This window comes from Lichenostomus cassidix, unplaced genomic scaffold (assembly GCF_008360975.1).
Source record: "Lichenostomus cassidix isolate B80296 unplaced genomic scaffold, HeHo_3.0 HiC_scaffold_34, whole genome shotgun sequence".
NCBI classification, from domain to species: Eukaryota; Metazoa; Chordata; class Aves; order Passeriformes; family Meliphagidae; genus Lichenostomus; species Lichenostomus cassidix.
This window is the reverse complement of record NW_028147431.1, coordinates 275357-299985: the sequence shown is the minus strand read 5'-3', so window position 1 is coordinate 299985 and position 24629 is coordinate 275357. Positions and strand designations below refer to the sequence as shown.

At 61.6% G+C, this 24629-nt stretch overlaps 2 protein-coding genes and 2 long non-coding RNA genes across 5 annotated transcripts in view; 2 read left to right on the top strand and 2 right to left on the bottom strand.

The window, feature by feature from the left end:
• KDM6B (lysine demethylase 6B) overlaps positions 1 to 18636 on the top strand; it is a 36472-nt gene extending 17836 nt beyond the window's left edge. The window contains exons 13-25 of the mRNA XM_085045055.1: positions 61 to 894; positions 2362 to 2488; positions 3573 to 3678; positions 5906 to 6111; positions 7729 to 7793; positions 8591 to 8659; positions 9228 to 9376; positions 11641 to 11755; positions 12838 to 13025; positions 14500 to 14641; positions 15749 to 15875; positions 17357 to 17527; positions 18413 to 18636. Of these exons, the coding sequence (XP_084901181.1) occupies positions 61 to 894; positions 2362 to 2488; positions 3573 to 3678; positions 5906 to 6111; positions 7729 to 7793; positions 8591 to 8659; positions 9228 to 9376; positions 11641 to 11755; positions 12838 to 13025; positions 14500 to 14641; positions 15749 to 15875; positions 17357 to 17527; positions 18413 to 18436 (2323 nt within the window). The 3' untranslated portion in view covers positions 18437 to 18636. The remainder of the gene's footprint in view (positions 1 to 60; positions 895 to 2361; positions 2489 to 3572; positions 3679 to 5905; positions 6112 to 7728; positions 7794 to 8590; positions 8660 to 9227; positions 9377 to 11640; positions 11756 to 12837; positions 13026 to 14499; positions 14642 to 15748; positions 15876 to 17356; positions 17528 to 18412) is intronic.
• A 1364-nt stretch (positions 18637 to 20000) lies between these two features.
• LOC146423047 (uncharacterized) lies at positions 20001 to 20426 on the bottom strand. The gene is made up of 2 exons (XR_014847642.1): positions 20335 to 20426; positions 20001 to 20142 (listed from the first exon to the last, which is right to left on the bottom strand). It is a non-coding gene; the product is annotated as an uncharacterized LOC146423047 (long non-coding RNA).
• Positions 20427 to 20504: 78 nt separating this feature from the next.
• Positions 20505 to 21075, top strand: LOC146423046 (uncharacterized). The gene is made up of 4 exons (XR_014847643.1): positions 20505 to 20590; positions 20688 to 20787; positions 20839 to 20920; positions 20951 to 21075. It is a non-coding gene; the product is annotated as an uncharacterized LOC146423046 (long non-coding RNA).
• NAA38 (N-alpha-acetyltransferase 38, NatC auxiliary subunit) lies at positions 20850 to 24340 on the bottom strand. 2 transcript variants are annotated; one of them, XM_085045093.1, is made up of 4 exons: positions 24223 to 24340; positions 23214 to 23388; positions 21007 to 21095; positions 20850 to 20952 (listed from the first exon to the last, which is right to left on the bottom strand). In XM_085045093.1, exons 1-4 carry the CDS (start codon positions 24259 to 24261, stop codon positions 20947 to 20949), a joined length of 309 nt encoding a protein of 102 aa, XP_084901219.1. In that variant the 5' UTR covers positions 24262 to 24340; the 3' UTR covers positions 20850 to 20946. The 2 variants fall into 2 exon arrangements, with proteins under 2 accessions (XP_084901219.1, XP_084901218.1); XM_085045092.1 differs by lacking the exon at positions 20850 to 20952 and having other exon boundaries at positions 20991 to 21095.
• Positions 24341 to 24629: the final 289 nt, after the last annotated feature.

Genomic DNA, 24629 nt, shown 5'->3' with positions numbered 1-24629 from the left:
CCCCCCTCCCCCGCCCGCCCCTCCCCTCCTGGCTCGCCCCAAAGCCCTCCCCCTTCGGAGCCCCCCGGTCACGGCGACCCCCGGAGCCCCCCGGCTGTACCGGCAAGCGGACGACCCCAAACCTCCTTTCTACCCCAAAACCGCCTCCCTGCCCCCTCCCTCCCCTCCCTCCCGACCTCCCCAAACCCCGCGGGGGGAGGGGCGGCCCCTCCTCGCCCCCACGCCCCAAGTGGCTACCTCACCCCCCGGCTGGCCACCTCCGCCCGGCCGCAGCGAGTCCGAGGCGCTGGAGGAGATCAGCAGGGCCTGCGAGACGCTGGCCGAGCAGGCCGGCCGGCCCAGCCCCCCCAGCCCCGACCACCCCCCCAAACCCGCCGGGGGTCGCCGCCACCGCCGCCCCCCGTCCCGCCAGCACCGCGAGCTGCGCCGATGTCCCCAGCGGCGGCGTCACCCCCGCAAGGAGGAGCGGGACCGCGACCAGTGGGACCGGGATCGGGATCGGGATCGGGATCGCCCCGTGCTCGCCACGCTGGACCTGCAGAGCCCCGGCGTGCAGGACAAGGCCGGACCCCCGGCCAGGCTGGACGCTAAAGGGGGGGCGACACCCCCCAACCCCCCTCCAGCCCCTCCGGCTGCCCCTCCGGCCCTGGTCAGCTCGGCCGACCTGCTGAAGCTGCGCTCGCTGGGCGAGGGACCTCCCAAGGAGCTCAAGATCCGCCTGATCAAGGTGGAGAGCGGCGCCGGGGGTCCCGGGGGGCTGGCCGGCCTCGGGGGGGGCTCGGCCGGGGGCAACGGCGACGCTTTCGTGGCTTCGGACGCCGCCGAGCCCCGCGGGCTGCCGCTGGCCCAGCTGACCATCCGGCACAGCGCCGCCGAGGTGGTGCGCGCCAGCAAGTGAGTGGGGGGCTCGGCGTGGGAGCTGGGGGGGAATTGGGGGTCTGGGGGCTGGTTTGGGGGTCTGGGGGCTGGTTTGGGGGGTCTGGGGGCTGTTTTGGTGGTTTGGGGGCTCATTTAGAGGGTCTGGGGGCTCCTTTGGGGGGTCTGGGGGCTCCTTTGGGGGGATTGGGGTCTCCTTTGGGGGGTCTCAGGAGGGTTTAGGGGGTCTTGATGGGGTTTTGGAAGAGTCATGAGGGGATTTTGGGGATCCCAGAGCGGTTCTGGGGGCTCTCAGAGGGGTTTAGAGGAATCACAAGGGGATTTTGGGGGTGCTAGAGGGGTCTGGGGGCTCGTTTGGGGGGTCTGGGGGCTCGTTTGGGGGGTCTGGGGGCTCCTTTTGGGGGTGTGGGAGGGTCTAGGGGGTCTTGAAGGGCTTTAGAAGAGTCATGAAGGGATTTTGGGGGCTCCTGGGGCTTTCGGGCAGTTCCAGGGTTGGGATTTGGGGTATCCCAGGTGGTTTTTGGGGTCTCCAGGACGAGTTTTCAGGGTATCCAGGGGTGTTTTGGGGTATCCTGGGAGGTTTTGGAGTATCTTGGGGATTTAGGGCAGTTCTGGGATGGGGTTTTGGGGTATCCTGGGGATTTTTTGGGGTATCCTAGGGATTTTTTGGGGTATCCTGGGGTGTTTTGGGGTATCCCGGAAGGTTTTGGGGTATCCTGGGGATTTTTTGGAGTATCCCAGGGTTTTTGGGGTATCCAGGGGTGTTTCGGGGTATCCCGGAAGGTTTTGGGGTATCCTGGGGATTTTTTGGATTATCCCAGGGTTTTTGGGGTATCCTGGGGTGTTTTGGGGTATCCCAGGTGGGTTTCAGGGTGTCCCCAGTGGGTTTTTGGGATAGCCCAGGTGAGGGTTGGGCTGGTTTCGGGCTGTTTCTCGGGCTGTTTTGGGGGTTTTTGAGCTGTTTTGGGGTATTTTCAGGCTGTTTCAGGCTGTTTTGGGCTGTTTTGGGGTGGTTTCAGGGTATTTTCGAGCTGTTTTGGGGTATTTTCAGGCTGTTTTGGGCTGTTTTGGGGTGTTTTCGGGCTATTTTGGGGTTTCTCGGGGTGTTTCAGGGTGTTTTCAGGGTGGTTTTGGGCTGTTTCGGGCTGTTTTGGGGTATTTTTGGGGTGTTTTTGGGCTGTTTTCAGGCTGTTTCGGGGTATTTTTGGGGTGTTCTCAGGCTGTTTTCAGGCTGTTTTGGGGTGTTTTGGGGCATCCCAGGGTGGGTTTTGGGCTGTTTCAGGCTGTTTTGGGCTGTTTTGGGGTATTTTCAGGCTGGTTTTGGGCTGTTTCGGGGTGTTTTGGGGTATCCCAGGGTGTTTTTCAGGCTGTTTCGGGCTGTTTTTTGGGCTGTTTCGGGCTGGTTTTTGGGCTGTTTCGGGCTGTTTTGGGCTGGATTTTGGGGTTTTTGGGTGTGTTTCCGGGTGTGACTGACGCTCCCTGCAGGCAGGCGCGGCTGAAGGGACCGTTCCGCGAGTCCTACCTGTGCCCGGCGCAGTCGGTGAAGCCGCAGATCGACGCTCGAGAGCAACTGCCGCGGGACAAGCTGAACCCTCCCACCCCCAGCATCTACGTGAGTGCTCATTGGCTGCCGCTGAGCCCCCCGAGTCCTGATTGGCTGCCGCCCGGCACCCCTGTGTCCTGATTGGCTGCTTGGCTGGGTGTCCTCGTTGCTGATTGGCTCCCTCCTGGTGATCGCTGGATCCCCTCGTTGCTGATTGGTTTCCTGCTACGGATCCCCAAGGCATCCCCTTTCCTGATTGGCTGGTGGGAAGGGTTCTGGGGTGTTCTCCCTCCTGATTGGCTCCCTGGTTGTGCCCTCTGCATCCTGGTTGGCTGCTTAGCTGCGTGTCCTCGTTGCTGATTGGCTCCGTTGTGGGGATCGCTGGATCCCCTCATTGCTGATTGGTTCCCTGCCGTGGATCCCCAAGGCGTCCTCTGTCCTGATTGGCTGGTGGGAAGGGTCTCGGGATGATCTCCCTTCTGATTGGCTCACTGGCTGTGTCTCCTGCCTCCTGATTGGCTCCCTGCTGGGGATCCCAGGGTGTTCTCTCTGCCCTTTGGCTGAGGGAGAGGCCTTGGGGCGTCCTCGCTGCTGATTGGCTCCTTGGCAGATTCCCTCCCTCGTGATTGGCCAGTCATGGGCAGCTCTTTGCTGATTGGCTGCCAGGAGAGGGTGGATCCCCCAGGGCATCCCTGATTGGTTGTTGGGACAGAGGAATCCCCACTCTGATTGGCCCATGGGGGGGGGGCGGAGTTCCCCAGGTGATCCTTTTGCTGATTGGCTGCTGGCTTACAGCCTCTTAATCCTGATTGGCTGGTGAGCCAAACCCTCTCTATCCTGATTGGCTGCTGAGCTGGTCAGTGGGTGGATTTCCCTGCTTCCCATTGGCCAGTGGTGGGGATTGCTGGGGTGTGATTGGTCCCTGCATGAGGTTGCCGAGCTGTGATTGGTTCCTCTCTGAGGGTGCCTCCTGGGCTGTGATTGGTCCTTTCAGCTGGTGCTGGGTGCTGATTGGTCCCTGTGTGAGTGCCGGGCTGTGATTGGTCCCTGTGTGAAGATGCTGGGCTGTGATTGGTCCCTGTGTGAGACTGCTGGGCTGTGATTGGTCCCCGTGTCAGATGCCGCTCACTGATTGGCTGATCTTCCCTCCCAGCTGGAGAGCAAACGCGACGCCTTCTCGCCTGTGCTGCTGCAGTTCTGCACTGACCCCAAGAACCCTATAACGGTCATCCGGGGCCTGGCGGGGTCACTGCGCCTCAGTGAGTGACCATGAACACCCTAAATACCCTAAAACACCCTGAAATACCCTAAAACACCCTGAAATACCCCAAAAACCCCATCACGGTCATCCGGGGCCTGGCGGGGTCACTGCGCCTCAGTGAGTGACCATGAACACCCTGAAATACCCCAAAACACCCTAAAACACCCCAAAACACCCTAAAACACCCCAAAATGGTCATCCGGGGCCTGGCAGGGTCACTGCGCCTCAGTGAGTGACCATGAACACCCTAAAACACCCCAAAACACCCTAAAACACCCCAAAATGGTCATCCGGGGCCTGGCGGGGTCACTGCGCCTCAGTGAGTGACCATGAACACCCTAAACACCCTGAAACACCCTAAAACACCCCAAAATGGTCATCCGGGGTCTGGCGGGGTCACTGCGCCTCAGTGAGTGACCATAAACACCCTGAAATACCCTAAAACACCCTGAAACACCCCAAAATACCCTAAAACACCCCAAAACCCCATAACGGTCATCTGGAGCCTGGCGGGGTCACTCCGCCTCAGTGAGTGACCTGAAATACCCTAAAAAAACCCTAAAACACCCTGAAATACCCTAGAAACCCCATAACGGTCATCCAGGGCCTGGCGGGGTCACTGTGCCTCAGTGAGTGACCATGAACACCCTAAAACACCCCAAAACACCCTAAAACACCCCAAAATGGTCATCCGGGGCCTGGCGGGGTCACTGCGCCTCAGTGAGTGACCTGAAACACCCTGAAATACCCTAAAACAATCTAAAACACCCCAAAACACCCTGAAATACCCGAAAATCCCACAGAAACCCCAAAACCCCCCACTGACCCCTCAGGGATCCCAAACCCACCATGGTTTCCTTATTTCTTCTTGTTCTGTCACACCTGAGACCCTGCTGGAGCCCCCTGTCCCTGTCACTGTCACTGTCCCTGTCACTGTCCCTGTCCCTGTCCTTGTCCCTGTGTCTGTCCCTGTGTCTGTCCCTGTGTCTGTCCCCTTGTCACCCCTCCTGTCCCCGTGGGACCCCAAAACTTCCCTGTCCCCATTTTTGCCAGACCTGGGTCTGTTCAGCACCGAGACACTGGTGGAGGCCCTGATCCCTGTCCGTGTCCTTGTCCTGTCCATGTCCCTGTCCCTGTCCTGTCCTTGTCCTTGTTCTTGTCTTTGTCCTTGTCTTTGTCTTTGTCCTTGTCCTTGTCCCTGTCCTGTCCCTGTCCTGTCCCTGTCCTGTCCCTAGCCTGTCCATGTCCCTGTCCTTGTCCTTGTGCCTGTCCCATCCCTGTCCTGTCCCTGTCCATGTCCTTGTCCTTGTCCTTGTCCCTGTCCATGTCCTTGTCCCTGTCCCTGTCCCTGTCCCCAATTTTTGGCAGATCTGGGTCTGTTCAGCACCAAGACTCTCATTGAGGCCAGCAGGGAGCACGCCATCGAGGTTCTGTCCCTGTCATTGTCCCTGTCCTGTCCTGTCCCTGTCCCTGTCCCTTTGTCACCAGTCTGTCCCCCATTTCCAGACCTGGGGCTGTTCAGCACCAATATGCTGGTGGACATCCCCTGTCCCTGTCCTTGTCCCTGTCTCCTTGTCACCCCTCCTGTCACCCCTCCCTGCCCCTTGGCACCCCCAAAACCTCCTTGTCCCCAATTTTTGGCAGATCTGGGTCTGTTCAGCACCAAGACCCTGGTAGAAGCCAGCGGGGAGCACGCCGTGGAGGTTCTGTCCCTGTCCCCTTGTCACCCTCCCTGTCCCCATTTCGGCAGACCTTGGGCTGTTCAGCACTGAGACCCTGGAGGAGATCCTCAGTCCCTGTCCTTCACCTGGTCCCTGTCTCCTTGTCACCCTTTCTGTCCCCAATTTTTGGCAGATCTGGGTCTGTTCAGCACCAAGACCCTGGTAGAAGCCAGCGGGGAGCACGCCGTGGAGGTTCTGTCACTGTCATTGTCCCTGATCTCTGTCACTGATCTGTCATTGTCCCTGTCATTGTCACAGACCTTGGGCTGTTCAGCACCAAGACCCTGGTTGAAGCCAGCGGGGAGCACGCTGTCGAGGTTCTGTCACTGTTACTGATCTATCCCTGTCACTGATCTGTCATTATCACTGTCATTGTCACAGATCTGGGTCTGTTCAGCACCAAGACTCTCGTCGAGGCCAGCGGGGAGCACGCTGTGGAGGTTCTGTCACTGTCACTGATCTATCCCTGTCACTGATCTGTCATTATCACTGTCATTGTCACAGATCTGGGTCTGTTCAGCACCAAGACCCTGGTAGAAGCCAGCGGGGAGCACGCCGTGGAGGTTCGCACGCAGGTGCAGCAGCCCTCCGACCAGAACTGGGACCTGTCGGGGACACGGCAGGTGTGGCCTTGTGAGAGCAGCAGGTCACACACCACCATCGCCAAGTACGCCCAGTACCAGGCCTCGTCCTTCCAGGAGAGCCTGCAGGTGAGGGACAGTGACATCACAGAGTTGGGGACACTCACAGGACATGGGGAACACAGCAGGGACATGCAGGGGACATGGGGGACACAGTCAGGGGACAGGGGACATCACACACCAGTATCTCCCAGTACACCCAGTACCAGATGTGCTCCTTCCAGGAGAGCCTGCAGGTGAGGGACAGGACAGGGGACACGTTGGGGACATGCTGAGGACATGGGGAACACAGCAGGGACATGTTGGGGACAAGGGGGACACATCCCAGGGACAGGGGACATCACACACCAGTATCTCCCAGTATGCCCAGTACCAGGCCTCGTCCTTCCAGGAGAGCCTGCAGGTGAGGGACAGTGACATCAGAGGGTTGGGGACACAGGGGGGACATGGGGAACACGGCAGGGACATGCAGGGGACATGGGGGACACATCCCAGGGACAGGGGACATCACACACCAGTATCTCCCAGTACACCCAGTACCAGGCCTCATCCTTCCAGGAGAGCCTGGAGGTCAGTCAGGGGGTCACAGGGCTTGGGGACATGGTGGGGACACTCACAGGACATGTGGGACATGGCAGGGACATAGGGGACAGGGGACATCCCACACCAGTATCTCCCAGTACACCCAGTACCAGGCCTCGTCCTTCCAGGAGAGCCTGCAGGTGAGGGACAGGACAGGGGACACGTTGGGGACACAGTGGGGACATGGGGAACACAGCAGGGACATGTTGGGGACAAGGGGGACACATCCCAGGGACAGGGGACATCACACACTACAGGGGACATCCCACACCAGTATCTCCCAGTACTCCCAGTACCAGGTGTGCTCCTTCCAGGAGTCCCTGCAGGTGAGGGACAAGGGGACATGGTGGGGACAGGACAGGGGACAAGGGGGGACAGGGACAGGGTGGGGACAGGACAGGGGACAGAGGGTCAAGGGACACAGAGGATGGGGGGGAGTTGTGTCCTCGAGTGTCCCCAAGGTGTCCCCCAGTGTCCCCTGGTGTCTCTGAGGTGTCCCTGAGGTGTCTCTGAGGTGTCCCTGGTGTCCCCAAGAGTCCCCAAGGTGTCCCCTGGTGTTCCCTGGTGTCTCCTAAGGCGGCATCAGGAGGGGCTGAGGTGACATTGGGGGGGCTGAGGTGACACTGAGGGGCTGAGGTGACACTGGGGGCTGAGGTGACATCAAGGGGCTGAGGTGACATCGGGAGGGGCTGAGGTGACATCGAGGAGCTGAGGTGACACTGAAGGGCTGAGGTGACACTGAGGTGCTGAGGTGACACTGGGGGCTGAGGTGACACTGAGAGGCTGAGGTGACACTGAGGGGCTGAGGTGACACTGGGGGCTGAGGTGACACTGAGAGGCTGAGGTGACACTGAGGGGCTGAGGTGACATCGAGGAGCTGAGGTGACACTGGGGGCTGAGGTGACACTGAGGGCTGAGGTGACATCGAGGTGCTGAGGTGACATCGGGGGCTGAGGTGACACTGGGGGCTGAGGTGACACTGAGGGGCTGAGGTGACATCGAGGTGCTGAGGTGACATCGGGGGCTGAGGTGACACTGGGGGCTGAGGTGACACTGGGGGCTGAGGTGACACTGAGGGCTGAGGTGACATCGCTGTCCCCACAGGAGGACAAGGACAGTGAGGATGAGGAGGCCGAGGAGCCTGACAGCACCACCGACACCCCGCCCAGGTGACATCCTTGGGGACATCGATGTGCCACCCCCTCGCCAGCCCGGGCCGCTCTGGGGGGAGGGGTCCTGCTGTCCCCAGGGTGTCCCCAGGGTGTCCCTAGGGTGTCCCTGTGTCACTGAGGGGGTTCTGCTGTCCCTTGGGGGTTCTGATGTCCTTGGGGGATGTCCTGGTGTCCCCAAGGTATCCCCAGGGTGTCCCCAGGGTGTCCCTGTGTCACTGGGCGGGTCCTGCTGTCCCCAGGGTGTCCCCAGGGTGTCCCCAGGGTGTCACTGTGTCACTGGGGGGGATGTCCCACTGTCCTTTGGGGGTCCTTGGATGTCCTTGGGGGGTGTCTTGGTGTCCCCAGGGTGTCCCAATGTCCCCAAACTGTCCTCAGGGTATCCCCAGGGTGTCCCCAAGGTGTCCCCAGGGTGTCCCCAGGGTGTCTCAATGTCCCCAGGGTGTCTCTAGGGTGTCCCAATGTCCCCAGGCTGTCCCGGTGTCCCCAGGGTGTCCCCAGGGTATCCTAGTGTCCCCAGGGTGTCCCCAGGGTTGTCCCCAGCGTGTCCCAATGTCCCCAGGCTGTCCTGGTGTCCCCAGGGTGTCCCCAGGGTATCCCCAGGGTGTCTCTAGGGTGTCCCAATGTCCCCAAGCTGTCCCTAGGGTGTCCCCAGGGTGTCTCTAGGGTGTCCCAATGTCCCCAGGCTGTCCCCAGGCTGTCCCGGTGTCCCCAGGGTGTCCCCAAGCCCTGCAGGGGACACGTCCCCCCTTGGGGACACCATCCCCGCCCCCCCCGTGACCCCCTGTCCCCCCCAGCCCCCCCGACCAGAAATCTCATCAGATCATCAAGTTCGGGACCAACATCGACCTGTCGGACGCCAAGAGGTGACACTGGGGACACCTGGGGACAGGGAGGGGCTGGGGGGGCTGGGCGGGGGGTCAGGGGCACCTCTGGGTGACAATGGGGGGGGTCAGGGTCACTTGTGGGTGACAATGGAGGGCTGAGGGGGGTCAGGGCCACCCCAGGTGACAATTGAGGGGTTCAGGGTCACCTGTGTGGGGCTGGGTTTGGGGTCAGGGTCACCCCCAGGTGACAATGGGAGCGTCAGGGGGACCCTCAGGTGACAATGGGGGGGTCTGAGCCACTCCCAGGTGACAATGGAGGGGCTTAGGGTCACCTGTGGGGCTGGGTTTGGGGTCAGGGACACCCCAGGTGACACGCCAGGTGACAATGAGGGGGTCAGGGCCACTCTCAGGTGACGATTGAGGGGTTTAGGGTCACCTGTGGGTGCTGGGGGACACCTGGAGGGCTGAGTTTGGGGTCAGGGACACCCCAGGTGACACCTGTGGGAGCTTAGGGTCACCTGTGGGTGCTGGGGAACACCTGGGGGGCTGAGCTGGGGGTCAGGGCCACCCCAGGTGGCACCCCAGGTGACAGTGTCCCTGTCCCCAGGTGGAAGCCGCAGCTGCAGGAGCTGCTGAAGCTGCCAGCGTTCATGAGGGTGTCGTCCACGGGGAACATGCTGAGCCACGTGGGTCACACCATCCTGGGCATGAACACCGTGCAGCTCTACATGAAAGTACCGGGCAGCCGAACCCCAGGTGAGACACCTGAGACACACCTGGGGACACCTGTGACACACCTGGGGACATGGGGGGGACACAGCAGGGACACACCATCCTGGGCATGAACACCGTGCAGCTCTACATGAAAGTACCGGGCAGCCGAACCCCAGGTGAGACACCTGAGACACACCTGGGGACACCTGTGACACACCTGGGGACATGGGGGGGACACAGCAGGGACACACCATCCTGGGCATGAACACCGTGCAGCTCTACATGAAAGTACCGGGCAGCCGAACCCCAGGTGAGACACCTGAGACACACCTGTGACACCTGAGACACCTGGGGACAGCTGGGGACATGGGGGGGCACAGCAGGGTCACACATGGGGACACAGCAGGGTCACACCATCCTGGGCATGAACACCGTGCAGCTCTACATGAAAGTACCAGGCAGCCAAACCCCAGGTGAGACACCTGAGACACACCTGGGGACACACCTGTGACACCTGTGACACACCTGGGGACATGGGGGGGGACACACACCATCCTGGGCATGAACACCGTGCAGCTCTACATGAAAGTACCGGGCAGCAGAACCCCAGGTGAGACACCTGAGACACACCTGGGGACACCTGTGACGCACCTGAGACACCTGTGACACACCTGAGACACACCTGGGGACATGGGGGGGACACAGCAGGGACACACCATCCTGGGCATGAACACTGTGCAGCTCTACATGAAGGTACCGGGCAGCCGAACCCCAGGTGAGACACCTGTGACACACCTGGGGACACACCTGGGGACACCTGTGACACACCTGGGGACACCAGTGACACACCTGGGACACCTGGGGACACACCTGGGACACACCTGTGACACACCTGGGGACACCAGTGACACACCTGGGGACACCAGGGGGGACACGGCAGGGACACTGGATGTCCAGGGATACTGGGGACAGTGCAGGGGACACCAGCGGGGCACCAGTCAGGGTGGGGTGACACCAAACGGAACCCCCACATCCCAGTGTCACCACCCCGTCACTCCTGGGGGTCACACCCTCCGGAGAGTGACATGAGGTGACACTGGTGGTGACAGTGGCGGTGACAGTGGCAGTGGCAGTCGCGGTGACGGTGGCGGTGACAGTGACAGTAATGGTGACAGCGGCGGTGACAATGACAGTGACAGTGACAGCAGCAGTTACAGTAACAGTGACATGAGGCGACAATGACAGCGGCAGTGACAGTGACAGTAATGGTGATAGTGACAGTGGCAGTGACAGTGACAACGGCAGTGACAATGACAGTAACAGTGACAGCAGCAGTGACAATAACGGTGACACGAGGTGACAGTGACAGTTGCAGTGACAGCGGCAGTGGCAGTGACAGTAACGGTAATAGTGACAGCCGTAGTGACAGTGGTGGTGACAGCGACGATGACATTGACAGTGACAACAACAGTGACAGTGACAACGACAGTGACAACGACAATGACAATAAGTGACAGCACCAGTGAGAGCAGCAATGGCAGTAGCAGTGACAGTGACAGTGAGGGTTTCAGTGACAGTAACGGTGACAGTGACAGTGACAGCAGCAATGACGATGACAGTGACAGTGACAGTGGCAGTGACAGTGACAGTGACAGTAGCAGCGACAGTGACACGAGGTGACAGTAACAGTGATGGTGACAGTGACAGTGACAGCAGCAGCAGTGACAGCAGCAGTGACAGTGACTGTGACATGAGGTGACAATGACGGTGACAGCAGCAGTGACAGTGACAGCAGCAGTGGCAGTGACACGAGGTGACAGTAATGACAGTGACAATGACAACACCAGTGACAGTGACAGCAGTAGTGACAGTGACAGTGATGGTGACAGTGACAGTGGCAGTGACATGAGGTGACAGTGACAATGACAACGACAACGCCAGTGACAGTGGCATAAGGTGACAGTAACGATGACGGTAACAGCAGCAGTGACAGTGACGGTGACAGCAGCAGTGGCAGTAATGGTGACAGTGACAGTGATGGTGACAGCAGCAGTGACAGTGACAATGACAACGCCAGTGACAGTGACACAAGGTGATAGTAACGACGACGGTGACAGCAGCAGTGACAGTGATGGTGACAGTGACAGTAACGATGACAGTGACAGCATCAGTGGCAGTGACACGAGGTGACAGTGACAACGACAAAGCCAGTGACACAAGGTGACAGTGACAGTGACAGTGACAGTGGCAGTGACACGAGGTGACAGTGACAGTGACAGTGACAGTGACAGTGTCGTCCCCCGCAGGCCACCAGGAGAACAACAACTTCTGCTCGGTGAACATCAACATCGGCCCGGGCGACTGCGAGTGGTTCGCTGTGCATGAGCACTACTGGGAGACCATCTCCGCCTTCTGCGACAGGTGGGCGGGGCCTGGCGGGGGGCGGGGCCTGGGGAAGGGGAGGAGTCTGCATAAAGTGGGAGGTGCTTAGGAAAGTGGGAGTGGCTTAGGAAAGGGGGAGTGGCCACCAGGGAGGGGGAGTGGCAGCACTACTGGGAAATCATCTCGGCCTTCTGCAAGAGATGGGCGGGGCCTGGATGGAAGGGGATTGGCCTGTGAGAAAGGAGGCGTGGCTATGAGAAAGTGGGAGTGGCCAGAGGGGAGGGGGAGTGGCAGCACTACAGGGAAATCATCTCGGCCTTCTGCAACAAGTGGGCGGGGCCTGGGAAAGGGGCGGGGCCTAGGAAATGGATGGGGTCATGGAAAAGGGGAGGGGTCTGCATAAAGTGGGTGGGGCTATGGGAAAGTGGGAGGAGCTTAGGGAAAAGGAGGGCCTATGGGAAAGGGGGAGGGGCCTGAGAAATAGGGAGGGGCTTAGGGGAAGTGGGAGGGGCTGGGGAAAGTGGGCAGGGCTTTGGGGAAGGGGAGTGGCTTAAGGGAAGAGGGAGGAGCTTGTGTAAGAGGAGGGGCTAAGGAAAGGGGAGGAGCCATGGGAAAGGAGTGTGGTCTGGGAAATGGGTCGGGGCAATGAGAAAGTGGGAGGGGCTTGGGAAAAGGGAGGGGCTTATGGAAAAGGGGGTGGGGCTAGCAGAGAGGGGGAGGAGCAGATCTACTGGGGGACCCTCTGCCTTCTGTGACATGTGGGTGTGGCCTGGGGAAAGGGGGAGTGGCCTGTGAAAGGGGAGGGGCTGAGTGAGAAGGGGCGTGGCTACCTTTGGGGTGTGCCCAGGACCAATGGGTGGGGCCAACCCCAAACCAGCATATTGGGGTGGAGTCAGTGGGCGTGGCCGTGAATCAGTGGGCGTGCCCCAATGTGGGGGCGTGGCCAAGAGAGGTGGGCGTGGCCACACATAGGGGGCGTGGCCAACCACCCATTCCCAGCAGCAGGGAGAGATTTCCAGCAGGACAGGGCGGGGCAATGTGGGCGTGTCCCACAGTGGGCGGGGCGGTGTGGGCGTGTCCCGCGGCGGGCGGGGCTGTCGCTGACCACGCCCCCGGCGCAGGCACGGCGTGGACTACCTGACGGGCTCGTGGTGGCCCATCCTGGAGGACCTGTACCGCTCCAACATCCCGGTGTACCGCTTCGTGCAGCGCCCCGGCGACCTGGTGTGGATCAACGCCGGCACCGTGCACTGGGTGCAGGCCACGGGCTGGTGCAACAACATCGCCTGGAACGTGGGGCCACTGACCGGTGAGGGACACTGGGGACACTGGGGACATCGGGGGGATTAGGGACATCAGGGACACTGGGGACACTGGGGACATTGGGGACACTGGGTGCAGGCCACGGGCTGGTGCAACAACATCGCCTGGAACGTGGGGCCACTGACCGGTGAGGGGACAGCGGGGACACTGGGGACATCGGGGACATCGGGGACATCGGGGACATTGGGGACATTGGGGATATTGGGGACACTGGGGACATGGGGGACACTGGGTGCAGGCCACGGGCTGGTGCAACAACATCGCCTGGAACGTGGGGCCGCTCACCGGTGAGGGACACTGGGGACATCGGGGACATTGGGGACATTGGGGACATCGGGGGGATTGGGGACATTGGGGACACTGGGTGCAGGCCACGGGCTGGTGCAACAACATTGCCTGGAACATGGGGCTGCTGACCGGTATGGGGACATCAGGGACATTGGGGACATTGGGGACATTGGGGACATCGGGGGGATTGGGGGGATTAGGGACATCAGGGACACTGGGGACACTGGGGACACTGGGTGCAGGCCACAGGCTGGTGCAACAACATCGCCTGCAATGTAGGGCCACTGACCAGTGAGGGACACTGGGGACATTGGGGACATTGAGGGGGGACGCTAGGAACATGGGAACATCAGGACACCAATGCAGGGACATTGGGGACATGGAGGACACAGGGATGGCACAAACTACAGGGCACCATGGCACTGCCACATGGGGGTCACTGAGTGTCCCAGGGAGGGACTGTGGGGCCCAGGAATGACCATCGGGCCCAGGAGTGACCATGGGGCACGGTGGTGACCGTGGGGTGGGGTGGTGGCCATGGAGCACAGTGGTGGCCGTGGGTCCCAGGAGTGACCGTGGGTCACAGTGATGGCCGTGGGTCCCAGGAGTGACTGTGGGTCACAGTGATGGCCGTGGGGCACAGGAGTGACCGTGGCACATAGTGGTGACCGTGGGGTACAGAGGTGGTCATGGGTCACAGTGGTGGCCTTGGGGCACAGGACTGACCATGGGGCACAGCAGTGACTGTGGGGCACAGCGGTGACCGTGGGGCGTGGTGGTGGCCGTGGGGCACAGGAGTGACCGTGGGACACAGCAGTGGTGGCCATGGGTCACAGAGGTGGCTGTGGGGCACAGCGGTGGCCGTGGGGCACAGTGGTGGCCTTGGGGCACAGGAGTGACCATGGGGCACAGCGGTCACTGTGGGGCACAGTGGTGGCCGTGGGGTGTAGTGGTGACCATGGAGCACAGAGGTGGCCATGGGGCCCAGCAGTGACCCTGGGGCACAGTGATGGCTGTGGGGCCCAGGAGTGACCGTGGGGCACAGCGGTGGTGACCGTGGGGCACAGTGATGGCCATGGAGCACAGTGATGGCCATAGGGCACAGCAGTGACCCTGGGGCACAGTGTCAGCCCTGACGTCCCCTCTGTCCCCGCTGTCCCCGCTGTCCCCAGCATACCAGTACCAGCTGGCTCTGGAGCGCTACGAGTGGAACGAGGTGAAGAACGTCAAGTCCATCGTGCCCATGATCCACGTGTCCTGGAACGTGGCCAGGACCGTCAAGATCAGCGACCCCGACCTCTACAAGATGATCAAGTGAGTGACACTCTGGGGACACCGGGGACAGCTGGGGACACATAGGGACAGCTGATGACAGCTGGGGACATCTGGGGAGACTGGGGACAGCTGGGGACACTGGGGACAGCTGGGGACACCTGGGGAGACTGGGGACAGCTGGGGACACATAGGGGCACCTGGGCACAGCTGGGACACCTGGGGATACTTGGGGACACCTGGGGACATTGGGGGCATGTAGGGACAGCTGGGGACAGCTGGGACACCTGGGGACATCTGGGGCACCTGGGGACACCTGGGGACATCTGGGGCACCTGGGGACACGGTGACACTGTTCTGGTGACACCGTCCCCAGTGAGGGTGTCCCCGTGGTAGGTGACAGCAGTGACAGTGGGTGACAGATGATGCTGTCCCTGGTGACACTTTCTGGTGACACTGTCCTGGTGACGCTGTCCCTGGTGAAGGTGTCCCAGTGGTGGGTGACAGCAGATGACAGATGACACTGTCCCAGTGATACTGTCCCGGTGGCACTCTCAGTGACACTGTCCCCAGTGAGGTGTCCCCTTGGTGGGTGGTAGCAGTCACAGGTGACACTCCCAGTGACAGCGGGTGACAGCAGGTGACAGATGACACTGTTGAAGGTGTCCCCGTGGCGGGTGACAGCAGTGACAGGTGACACTTGAGTGACGCTGTCCCCGGTGAAGGTGTCCCCATGGCAGGTGGCAGCACTGACAGGTGACACTCCGGTGACACCGGGTGACGCTGTCCCCACGGCAGGTACTGCCTGCTGCAGTCCATCAAGCACTGCCAGGTGACACTTGGGTGACGCTGTCCCGGTGACACGGGGTGGCAGCACTGACAGGTGACACTGGGTGACACTGTCCCCATGGGAGGTACTGCCTGCTGAAGTCCATCAAGCACTGCCAGGTGACACTGGGTGACACTGGGTGACACCGGGTGACACTGTCCCCGCAGGTACTGCCTGCTGCAGTCCATCAAGCACTGCCAGGTGACACTGGGTGACACTGGGTGACATTGGGTGATGCTGTCTCAGTGACAGGGGGTGGCAGCACTGCCAGGTGACACCGGGTGACACTCAGGTGACACTGGGTGACGCTGTCCCCGCAGGTACTGCCTGCTGCAGTCCATCAAGCACTGCCAGGTGCAGCGCGAGAGTTTGGTGCGCGCCGGCAAGAAGATCGCTTACCAGGGCCGGGTGAAGGACGAGCCGGCCTACTACTGCAACGAGTGCGACGTGAGTGACGCGGGGACAGCGGCCTGGGGTGGCCTTGGGGTGGCCATGGGGTGCTCCTGGTGGGGCCATGGTGTTGGCATGGCATGGGCCTAGTGTGGCCATGGGGTGGCCATGGGGTGCTCCTGATGTGGCCTTGGTGTTGGCCTGGCGTGGTCCTGGGGTGGTGGCCTTGGGGTGCTCCTGGTGTGGCCTTGGGGTGGCCATGGAGTGGGTTCTGGTGTGGCCATGGGGTGGCCTGGGGTGGGCCTGGCATGGCCTCAGGGTGGCCATGGGGTGGCCTTGGGGTGCTCCTGGTGGGGCCATGGCGTTGGCCTAGCGTGGGCCTGGCATGGGTCTGGTGTGGCCATGGGGTGGACCTTGGTGTGGCCATGGGGTGGGTCTGGTGTGGCCTTGGGTGGTCTTGGCCACGGTCTTGGTACGATCTTGGAATGCTCTTGGCTGTGATCTTGACCACAGTCTTGACCATGGCTTGGTGTGGACCTGGCCTTGGTGTTGGCCATGGCTTTGCAGGGTCTTGACCAAGCTCTTGACCATGGCCTTGGTGTGCTCTTGACCACAGCTTTGGTGTGGCCTTGGCTGCTCTTGACCACAGCTTTGGTGTGCTCTTGACCATGGCTTTGGTGTGGCCTTGGTGTGCTCTTGACCGCAGCTGTGGTGTGGCCTTGGCTGCTCCTGGCCGTGGCCTTGCCCATGGTCCTCACCTGGTCTTGGCCACACTCCTGGTCTGGCCTTGGCACGGCCCTGTCCGTGACCTTGGCTGTGGCCGTGGTGTGGACGTGGCCATGCTGTTGGCCACGGCCATGGGATGTCCTTGGCTGTGCCGCTGGCCATGGCCGCAGGGTGTCCTTGTCCTTTGATGTGTCACTGCCAGGCCGTTGGCCACGGGGTGTCCTTGGCCATGCCATTGGTCATACTGTTAGCCATTGGCCACGGGGTGCCCTTGGCCATGCCATTGGTCATACTGTTAGCCATTGGCCACAGGGTGTCCTTGGCCACACCACTGACCACTGACTGTTGCCATAGCCATGAGGTACTCTTGGCCACGCCATTGACCACTGACCATTGTGGTGGCCACGGGGTGTCCTTGCCCATGCTACTGACTGTTGACAGTTGGCATTGGCCATGGCCGTGGGGTGCCATTGACCACAGGGTGTCCTTTCCCACACCACTGACCATTGCCATGACCACGGGGTGCCTTTGCCACACTGCTGACCATTGACAATTGCTGTTGGTCATGACCATGGGGTGCTATTGGCCACACCACTGACCACTGCCATGACCACAGGGTGTCCTTGCCCACACCACTGACCATTGCCATGACTACAGGGTGTCCTTGCCCACACCACTGACCACTGCCACAACCACGGGCTGCCTTGCCCACACCACTGACCACTGCCATGACCATGGCATGCCCTTGCCCACACCACTGACCATTGCCATTGCCCACCCCGCTGACCGCTGCCCTGTCCCCCGTCCGGCAGGTGGAGGTGTTCAACATCCTGTTCGTGACCAGCGAGACAGGTGGACGCAACACCTACCTGGTGCACTGCGAGGGCTGCGCCCGGCGGCGCGGGGGAGGCCTGGCCGGGGTCATCGTCCTGGAGCAGTACAAGACCGAGGAGCTGATGCAGATCTACGACGGCTTCACCCTGGTGAGGGACACTGGGGACACTGAGGGGACATTGGGGACACACTGGGGACACACCTGGGGACACTAGGGATACACCTGGGGACATTGGGGACACACTGGGGACACACCTGGGGTCATCGTCCTAGAACAGTACAAGACCGAGGAGTTCATGCAGATCTACGACGGCTTCACTCTGGTGAGGGACACTGGGGACAGTGAGGACAGTGGGGACACACCTGGGGACACTAGGGATACACCTGGGGACATTGGGGACACACTGGGGACACACCTGGGGTCATAGTCCTGGAGCAGTGCAGATCTACGACGGCTTCACCCTGGTGAGGGACACTGGGGACACTGAGGGGACACTAGGGATACACCTGGGAACACCTGGGGACACTGGGGATACACCTGGGGATACACCTGGGGAAACTGGGGACACACCTGGGAACATTGGGGACACTAGGCATACACCTGGGGATACACCTGGGGACATCGGGGACACACCTGGGGACACTAGGGACAGCTGGGGACACTGAGAGGACATTGGGGACACAGCCAGGGTCATCGTCTGCGATGGCTTCACCCTAGTGAGGGACAGCTAGGGACACACCTGAGGACATTGGGGAAAACTGGAGACGCACCTGAGGATTCCTGACATGGGGGAACACGTGGGGACATCTGGTCTGGGGACACCTGGGGGACACACCTGGCTTGGGATGACACAGGGACACACCTGGTTTAGGAACACACCTGGGGACACACATGGCTTAGGGACACACCTGGCTTGGGGACACACCTGGGGACACCCATACAGGCCACGTCCAGGACACCTGGACACTGGGACACCTGTGCCTGTCCCCTGCCGTGTCCCCAGGGTGACGCCCTGTCCCCTCTGTCCCCCCAGGTGACGCCGCCGACCCCCAGATGAGACCCCCGAGGGGACACCGCGGCGGGGGAGGGGCGCGGGGGGGGGACAGGGGGATCCCCCCGCCCTGCCCCTCCCCCCACGAACACTTTTTATTTATTCGCGGAGAATTCGCCCCAAAAAGGGCCTGGAGGGCCGGGCCGCCCCTCCCCCACCGCGGGGGGTGAGGGTTTTGGGTGGAAAAACTCCGATTTTATACAAAACCCGATTTCTAGGAATTGACACAGCCCCTCCCCCCGCCGCCCCTCCCCCCGCGGTGGGGGTTGGGGGGGCTCTTTCCGCCGCCCCTCCCCCACCCTCCCCCAAATTTTGGGGGTTCTGTGACTCAGCGGGGGGGGGAGGGAGGGGGTGGGGCTTCCCTCCGGCCCCTCCCCCCTCATTTCGGGGGGTTCCGCCCCTCCCCCCACCCAGGGGGTTTCCCCGCCCCTCCCCCAGCATGGGGGGGGCTGGGGGGAGGGGCACCTTTTTTGGGGGGGGGTCTGACCCCTTGCCAAGATTCAACCAAAAACTCGCCCCACCCCCACCCACAACCAGCCGCCCCTCCCCCCCATACGGGTCCGGGCCGGGGGGAGGGGCCCGAGGGGGGAGGGGATCGTTTTTTGGGGGGGTTCCCCCCCTCCGCCCCTCCCCCCGCCCGGGTGGGGCTCAGGTCTCAGGGGGGGGAGGGGCTTCCCCCCCAAACCATGGTGCAAAGGGGGGAGGGGCCTGTGCTACCCCTCCCCCCCAACTGGGGGGGCGGCAGGAGCCCCCCCGCGGGGGGAGGGGCCTTGGGGCGCCCCTCCCCCCCTCCCCGAGCCTCATTTTGGGATTTTTTTGATTTTTTTTCCGTTTTTTTTTTTTTTGTAAATGATTTTTCTTTTTCTGCCTCTTTTTTAATTTATACGCGGGGAGGGGGAGGGGTCGCGCTATTTATTGGGGGGTCGGGCCGGCGGGGAGGAGGGGTCTGGGGTTGGTGACCTCGTCCCTGTCACCCGCTGACCCCTGACCTTTGCGGAGGGGAGGGTGGTCACCCCTCGCCCCGCCCCCACCCCCCTCATGGTGCTGGGCCTTGCGGCCGCCCCTCCCCCCCCCGTGTCCCCTCCCCCCGCCCCTCCCCCCGCCGGGCCCCCGGTGTTTTTGGGGGTGGGGGAGGGGCGGGTGCTCCCCTCCCCCCCCAGAAGCTATTTTGTACCTGAGATTAAATTAATGGCAAAGCCCGACGGCTCCGTGGGGGAGGGGCGGCCGGGGGGAGGGGGAGCGGCGGGGGAAGAATTTGGGGGGTCCAGGGAGTGGGGAGGGGCAGGAATTGGGGGAGGGCTCAGGAAAATGGGGGAGGGGCAGGAATTGGGGAGGGGCTCAGAAAATGGGGAGGGGCAGGAATTGGGGGAGGGGCTCAGGGGAATGGGGGGAGGGGCAGGAAATGGGGGAGGGGCTCAGGGAAATGGGGGGAGGGGCAGGAAATGGGGTCTCCTGTCACCCCCGGTGGGGGGAGGGGCAGGAATTGGGGGGAGGGGCAGGAATTTGGGGTCTCCTGTCACCCCCATGGGGTGGGGGGAGGGGACACACACACACAAGTGTCACACAGCCACAATGTCACCAGCGGGGCTTTAATGGCATCCTGGGGACCCCCGAAGCCCCTCGGGGGGGGGTCAGGCACTGGGGGGTCCCCGTGTGGAGTTGGGGGGTCTGTCCCAGCTTTGGGCTGTCCATCGGGATGTCCAGTGTCCATCCTGGCCTTGGGGGGTCCAGCTGGGTTTGGGGGTGTCCATTCAGGGGTCTCTCGAGGCCTTGGGGTGTCCATGAGGATTTTGGGGGATCCATCCGGGGGTCTCTCGAGGTGCTGGAGGGTCCATCCAGTACTGGAGGAGTCCATCAGAGTTTTGGGGTCCTTCAGGGTCTTGGGGTCCATCCAGGGGTCCCACAAGGTGTTGAGGGTCCATCCTGGTGTTGGGGTGTCCATCCAGCACTGGGAGAGTCCATCAGGGTTTTGGGGTCTGTCCAGGGAGTCCCTCAGGGTGCTTTTGGGGTTCATCCAGGGGGTTCCTCAGGGTTTTGGGGTCCATCCAGGGGGTCCATGAAGCACTGGGGGTCCCTCAGGGTGGTTTTGGGGTCCATCCAGAGGGTCCTCCAGGGTTTTGGGGTCCATCCTGGTGTTGGGGTGTCCATCCAGAACCAGGGGTGTCCCTCGGGGTGTTGGGTTCTGTCCAGGGGGTCCTTCAGGGTGATTTTGGGGTTCATCCAGGGGGTCCTCCAGGGTTTTGGGGTCTGTCCAGAGTGTCCCTCAGGGTGTTTTTGGGAATCCATGAGGCACTGGGGGTTCCTCAGGCTTCTGGGGTCCATCCAGGGGGTCCATGAGGCGCTGGAGGTCCCTCAGGGTGATTTTGGGGGTCATCCAGGGGGTCCATGAGGCACTGGAGATCCCTCAGGTGGCTTCAGGGTCCCTCAGGTGGTTTTGGGGTCCCTCGAGGTGGTTCTGCAGTCTCTCAGGGTGGTTCTGGGGTCCCTCGGGTGGCTTTGGGGTCCCCTGGGGTCCCTCAGGGTGGTTCTTCGGGGTGATTTTGGGGTCCCTCAGGTGGCTTTGGGGTCCCTCAGGGGTAGGGTGGCTCCACCTCGATGGACACGATGTGGTGACCAGGGACCATGGCCAGGCCCAGCACTCGTGGCTCGCTGCCCGGGAATGCATCTGGGGGGAAAACCCCAAAAAAGGGGTCAGAAACCCCAAAAAGGGTCAGGAACCCCAAAAATGGGCTGAGGAGCCCCAAAACAGGGGTCAGGAACCCCAAAAAAGGAGTGAGGAGCCCCCCCCACCCCCCCAGAAAGGGGTCAGGAGCACCAAAAAGAGAGTCAGGAACCCCAACAAGGGGTCAAGATCCCCAAAAAGGAGTCCAGAACCCCCAAAAAGGTGTCAGGAACCCCCAAACCCCCCCTCGAGCCCCACGGTGTCCCTCTAGCCCCCCAGAACCCCCAAAAGTGCCAAGCCCAGACTCTTGTTCTGGCAGTTGGAGAACAGGAAAATTCCCATCCTCACATCCCCAAAACCTCACAGACCCCAAAAACACCCCAAAAGCCGCTTAAACAATACCCCAAAACCCACCCAAGAAAAACCCCAAAGACCCCACCAAAAAAACCCCAAAGACACCCCAAAACACCCCATAAACACCTCCCAGACCTGCAGCCCTCAGGAACTCCTGTGCCAAGCGTAGGATCTTGTTCTGGCGGTTGGGGCACAGGAAAATTCCCACTCTCACATTTCCAGACCCTCACAAACCCCCCGAAAAAACCCAAAAAAATCCTCAAAGACCCCCCAGACCTGCAGCCTTCAGGAACTCCTGCGCAGACCCCAGGATGACGTTGCTCTGGCGGTCAGTGCACAAGAACGCTCCAATCCCCTCACACCCCAATAACACCCCAAAAAACCCCAAAAACATCCCCAAAAAAAGCCCAAAAATCCCTGAAAGATCCCACAGACCTGCAGCCTTTAGGAACTCCTGGGCTGACCCCAGGATGACGTTGCTCTGGCGGTCAGTGCACAGGAACGCTCCAATCCCCTCAGACCCCAATAACACCCCAAAACCCCCCTAAAAAACCCCCAAACCCCCCAAAATCAAACCCCACAGACCTGCAGCTTTGAGGAACTCCTGGGCAGACCCCAAAATGACGTTGCTCTGGCAGTCAGTGCACAGGAACGCTCCAATCCCCACAGACCCCAATAACACCCAGAAAAACCCCAAAACCCCCTCCAAAAAACCCCAAAACCCCCCAAAATCAAACCCCCCAGACCTGCAGCCTTGAGGAACTCCTGCGCTGACCCCAAAATGACGTTGCTCTGGCGGTCAGTGCACAGGAACGCTCCCATCCCCTCACACCCCATAACACCCCAAAAAACCCCAAAATAAAACCCCACAGACCTGCAGCCTTGAGGAACTCCTGGGCTGACCCCAAAATGACGTTGCTCTGGCGGTCAGTGCACAGGAACGCTCCCATCCCCTCACACCCCATAACAACCCAAAACCCCCCTAAAAAACCCCAAACCCCCCAAAATCAAACCCCATAGACCTGCAGCCTTGAGGAACTCCTGGGCTGACCCCAGGATGACGTTGCTCTGGCGGTCAGTGCACAGGAACGCTCCAATCCCCACAGACCCCATAACACCCCAAAATCCCCCAAAAAACCCCCAAATAAAACCCCAGACCTGCAGCTTTGAGGAACTCCTGTGCTGACCCCAAAATGACGTTGCTCTGGCGGTCAGTGCACAAGAACGCTCCAATCCTCACACCCCATAACACCCCAAAACCCCTAAAAACCCCCAAACCCCCCAAAATAAAACCCCCCAGACCTGCAGCCTTCAGGAACTCCTGTGCAGACCCCAAAATGACGTTGCTCTGGCGGTCAGTGCACAGGAACGCTCCAATCCCCTCACACCCCAATAACACCCCAAAAAACCCCAAAAACATCCCCAAAAAAAGCCCAAAAATCCCTGAAAGATCCCACAGACCTGCAGCCTTCAGGAACTCCTGGGCAGACCCCAAAATGACGTTGCTCTGGCAGTCAGTGCACAGGAACGCTCCCCACAGACCCCAATAACATCCCAAAACCACCCAAAAAAACCCCCAAACCCCCCAAAATCAAACCCCACAGACCTGCAGCTTTGAGGAACTCCTGGGCAGACCCCAAAATGACGTTGCTCTGGCGGTCAGTGCACAGGAACGCTCCCATCCCCTCAGACCCCAATAACACCCAGAAAAACCCCAAAACCCCCTCCAAAAAACCCCAAAACCCCCCAAAATCAAACCCCACAAACCTGCAGCTTTGAGGAACTCCTGCGCTGACCCCAGGATGACGTTGCTCTGGCGGTCAGTGCACAGGAACGCTCCCACCAGCGTTCTCCCGTCCGACATCCGGATGCGAAGGCTGCGGTTGAGCAAAGCCTCGAGGCGCTGCCGCCCGCGGGGGGGAGCAGAGACCCCCGGGCCGGGCTGGGAGAGGGGAGAGGAGAGAGGGGTGAGACCCCCGGACCGGGCTGGGAGAGGGGAAAAGGGCTGTGTGAGACCCCCGGACCGGGCTGGGGGGGGAGAGGGGCTGTGTGAGACCCCCGGACCGGGCTGGGAGAGGGGAGAGAGGGGTGAGACCCCCGGACCGGGCTGGGGGAGAAAACAGGGGCTGTGTGAGACCCCCGGGCCGGGCTGGGGGGGGGAAAAGGGCTGTGTGAGACCCCCGGACCGGGCTGGGGGACAAGATAGGGGCAGTGTGAGACCCCCGGACCGGGCTGGGGAGGGGAAAGGAGAAAGGGGTGAGACCCCCGGACCGGGCTGGGGAGAGAGGGGTGAGACCCCCGGACACACAGAGGGGGGGACTGGGAAGGAATATGGGAACCACAGCCCCTATAGCCCCCCAAAGCTCCCCCCAGCCCCTAGAGCCCCCCAACGTCCTCTGTTGCCCCTCAGAAACCTCCCAAATATCCTTTATCTCTCCCCCACTCCTCACAGTCCCTCCACGACCCCTACAGACCCCACTGAGACCCCCTATGGGGACCTCCAGCCCTAGAGCCCCCCAAAAACGACTCCCAGCCCCTACAGCCCCCCAAAAGCAGCCCCCAGCCCCTATAGCCCCCCAAAGCTCCCTCCAGCCCCCCTAGATCTCCCCTCAGGACCCTCGGGCTGCACCCCATAGACCCCAATGACCCCCTACAGCGCCCCCCTGTCACCTGTGACCCACAGGACACCCGGATGGCCCCCCAGCCCGCTGTGTGCCCCACAGACACCCCCAAATTCTCCCTCCAGACCCCCAAATCCCCCCCAGCCCCCACTCACGGCCGCGGCCGCTCCCGCCTCCTCCGGCGGATCCGCCATGATGGCGCCGCTTCCCGGCAGCCCCCGCGCGGCCCAGGGGGCGGAGCCAGGAACTACAACTCCCGGCGTGCCCCGCGCGGGGATAGCAGCGCTGGTCTGTGCTGCGCTAAGGACTACATTTCCCAGCACACCCCGCGGCGCGCAGGGCAGGAACTTCCGGCGGCGTTGCCATGGCGACGGGCGGCGCGGGCTCGGCGGAGGCCCAAGGCCTGGCCTGAGCGGCCTGAGGTGCGGGGAGAGTCCTGAGGGGCCGGGGAGCTCAGGAGGGGCTGGGGGGAGGCCTGAGGAGCTGTGTGGGAGCTTCTGAGGAGCTTGGGAGGAGTCCTGAGGGGCTGGGGGGGCTCTGAGGGGCTGTGGGGGAGTCCTGA

Coding starts and splice junctions, on each gene's coding strand:
- NAA38 (XM_085045093.1), bottom strand. CDS start 24,261: ATGGCGGATCCGCCGGAGGAGGCGGGAGCGGCCGCGGCC. Junction 23,389..24,222: donor AGGCGGGAGCGGCCGCGGCC/GTGAGTGGGGGC, acceptor CCCCTCTCCCAG/CCCGGCCCGGGGGTCTCTGC. Junction 21,096..23,213: donor GGAGTTCCTCAAAGCTGCAG/GTTTGTGGGGTT, acceptor TTTTCCCCCCAG/ATGCATTCCCGGGCAGCGAG.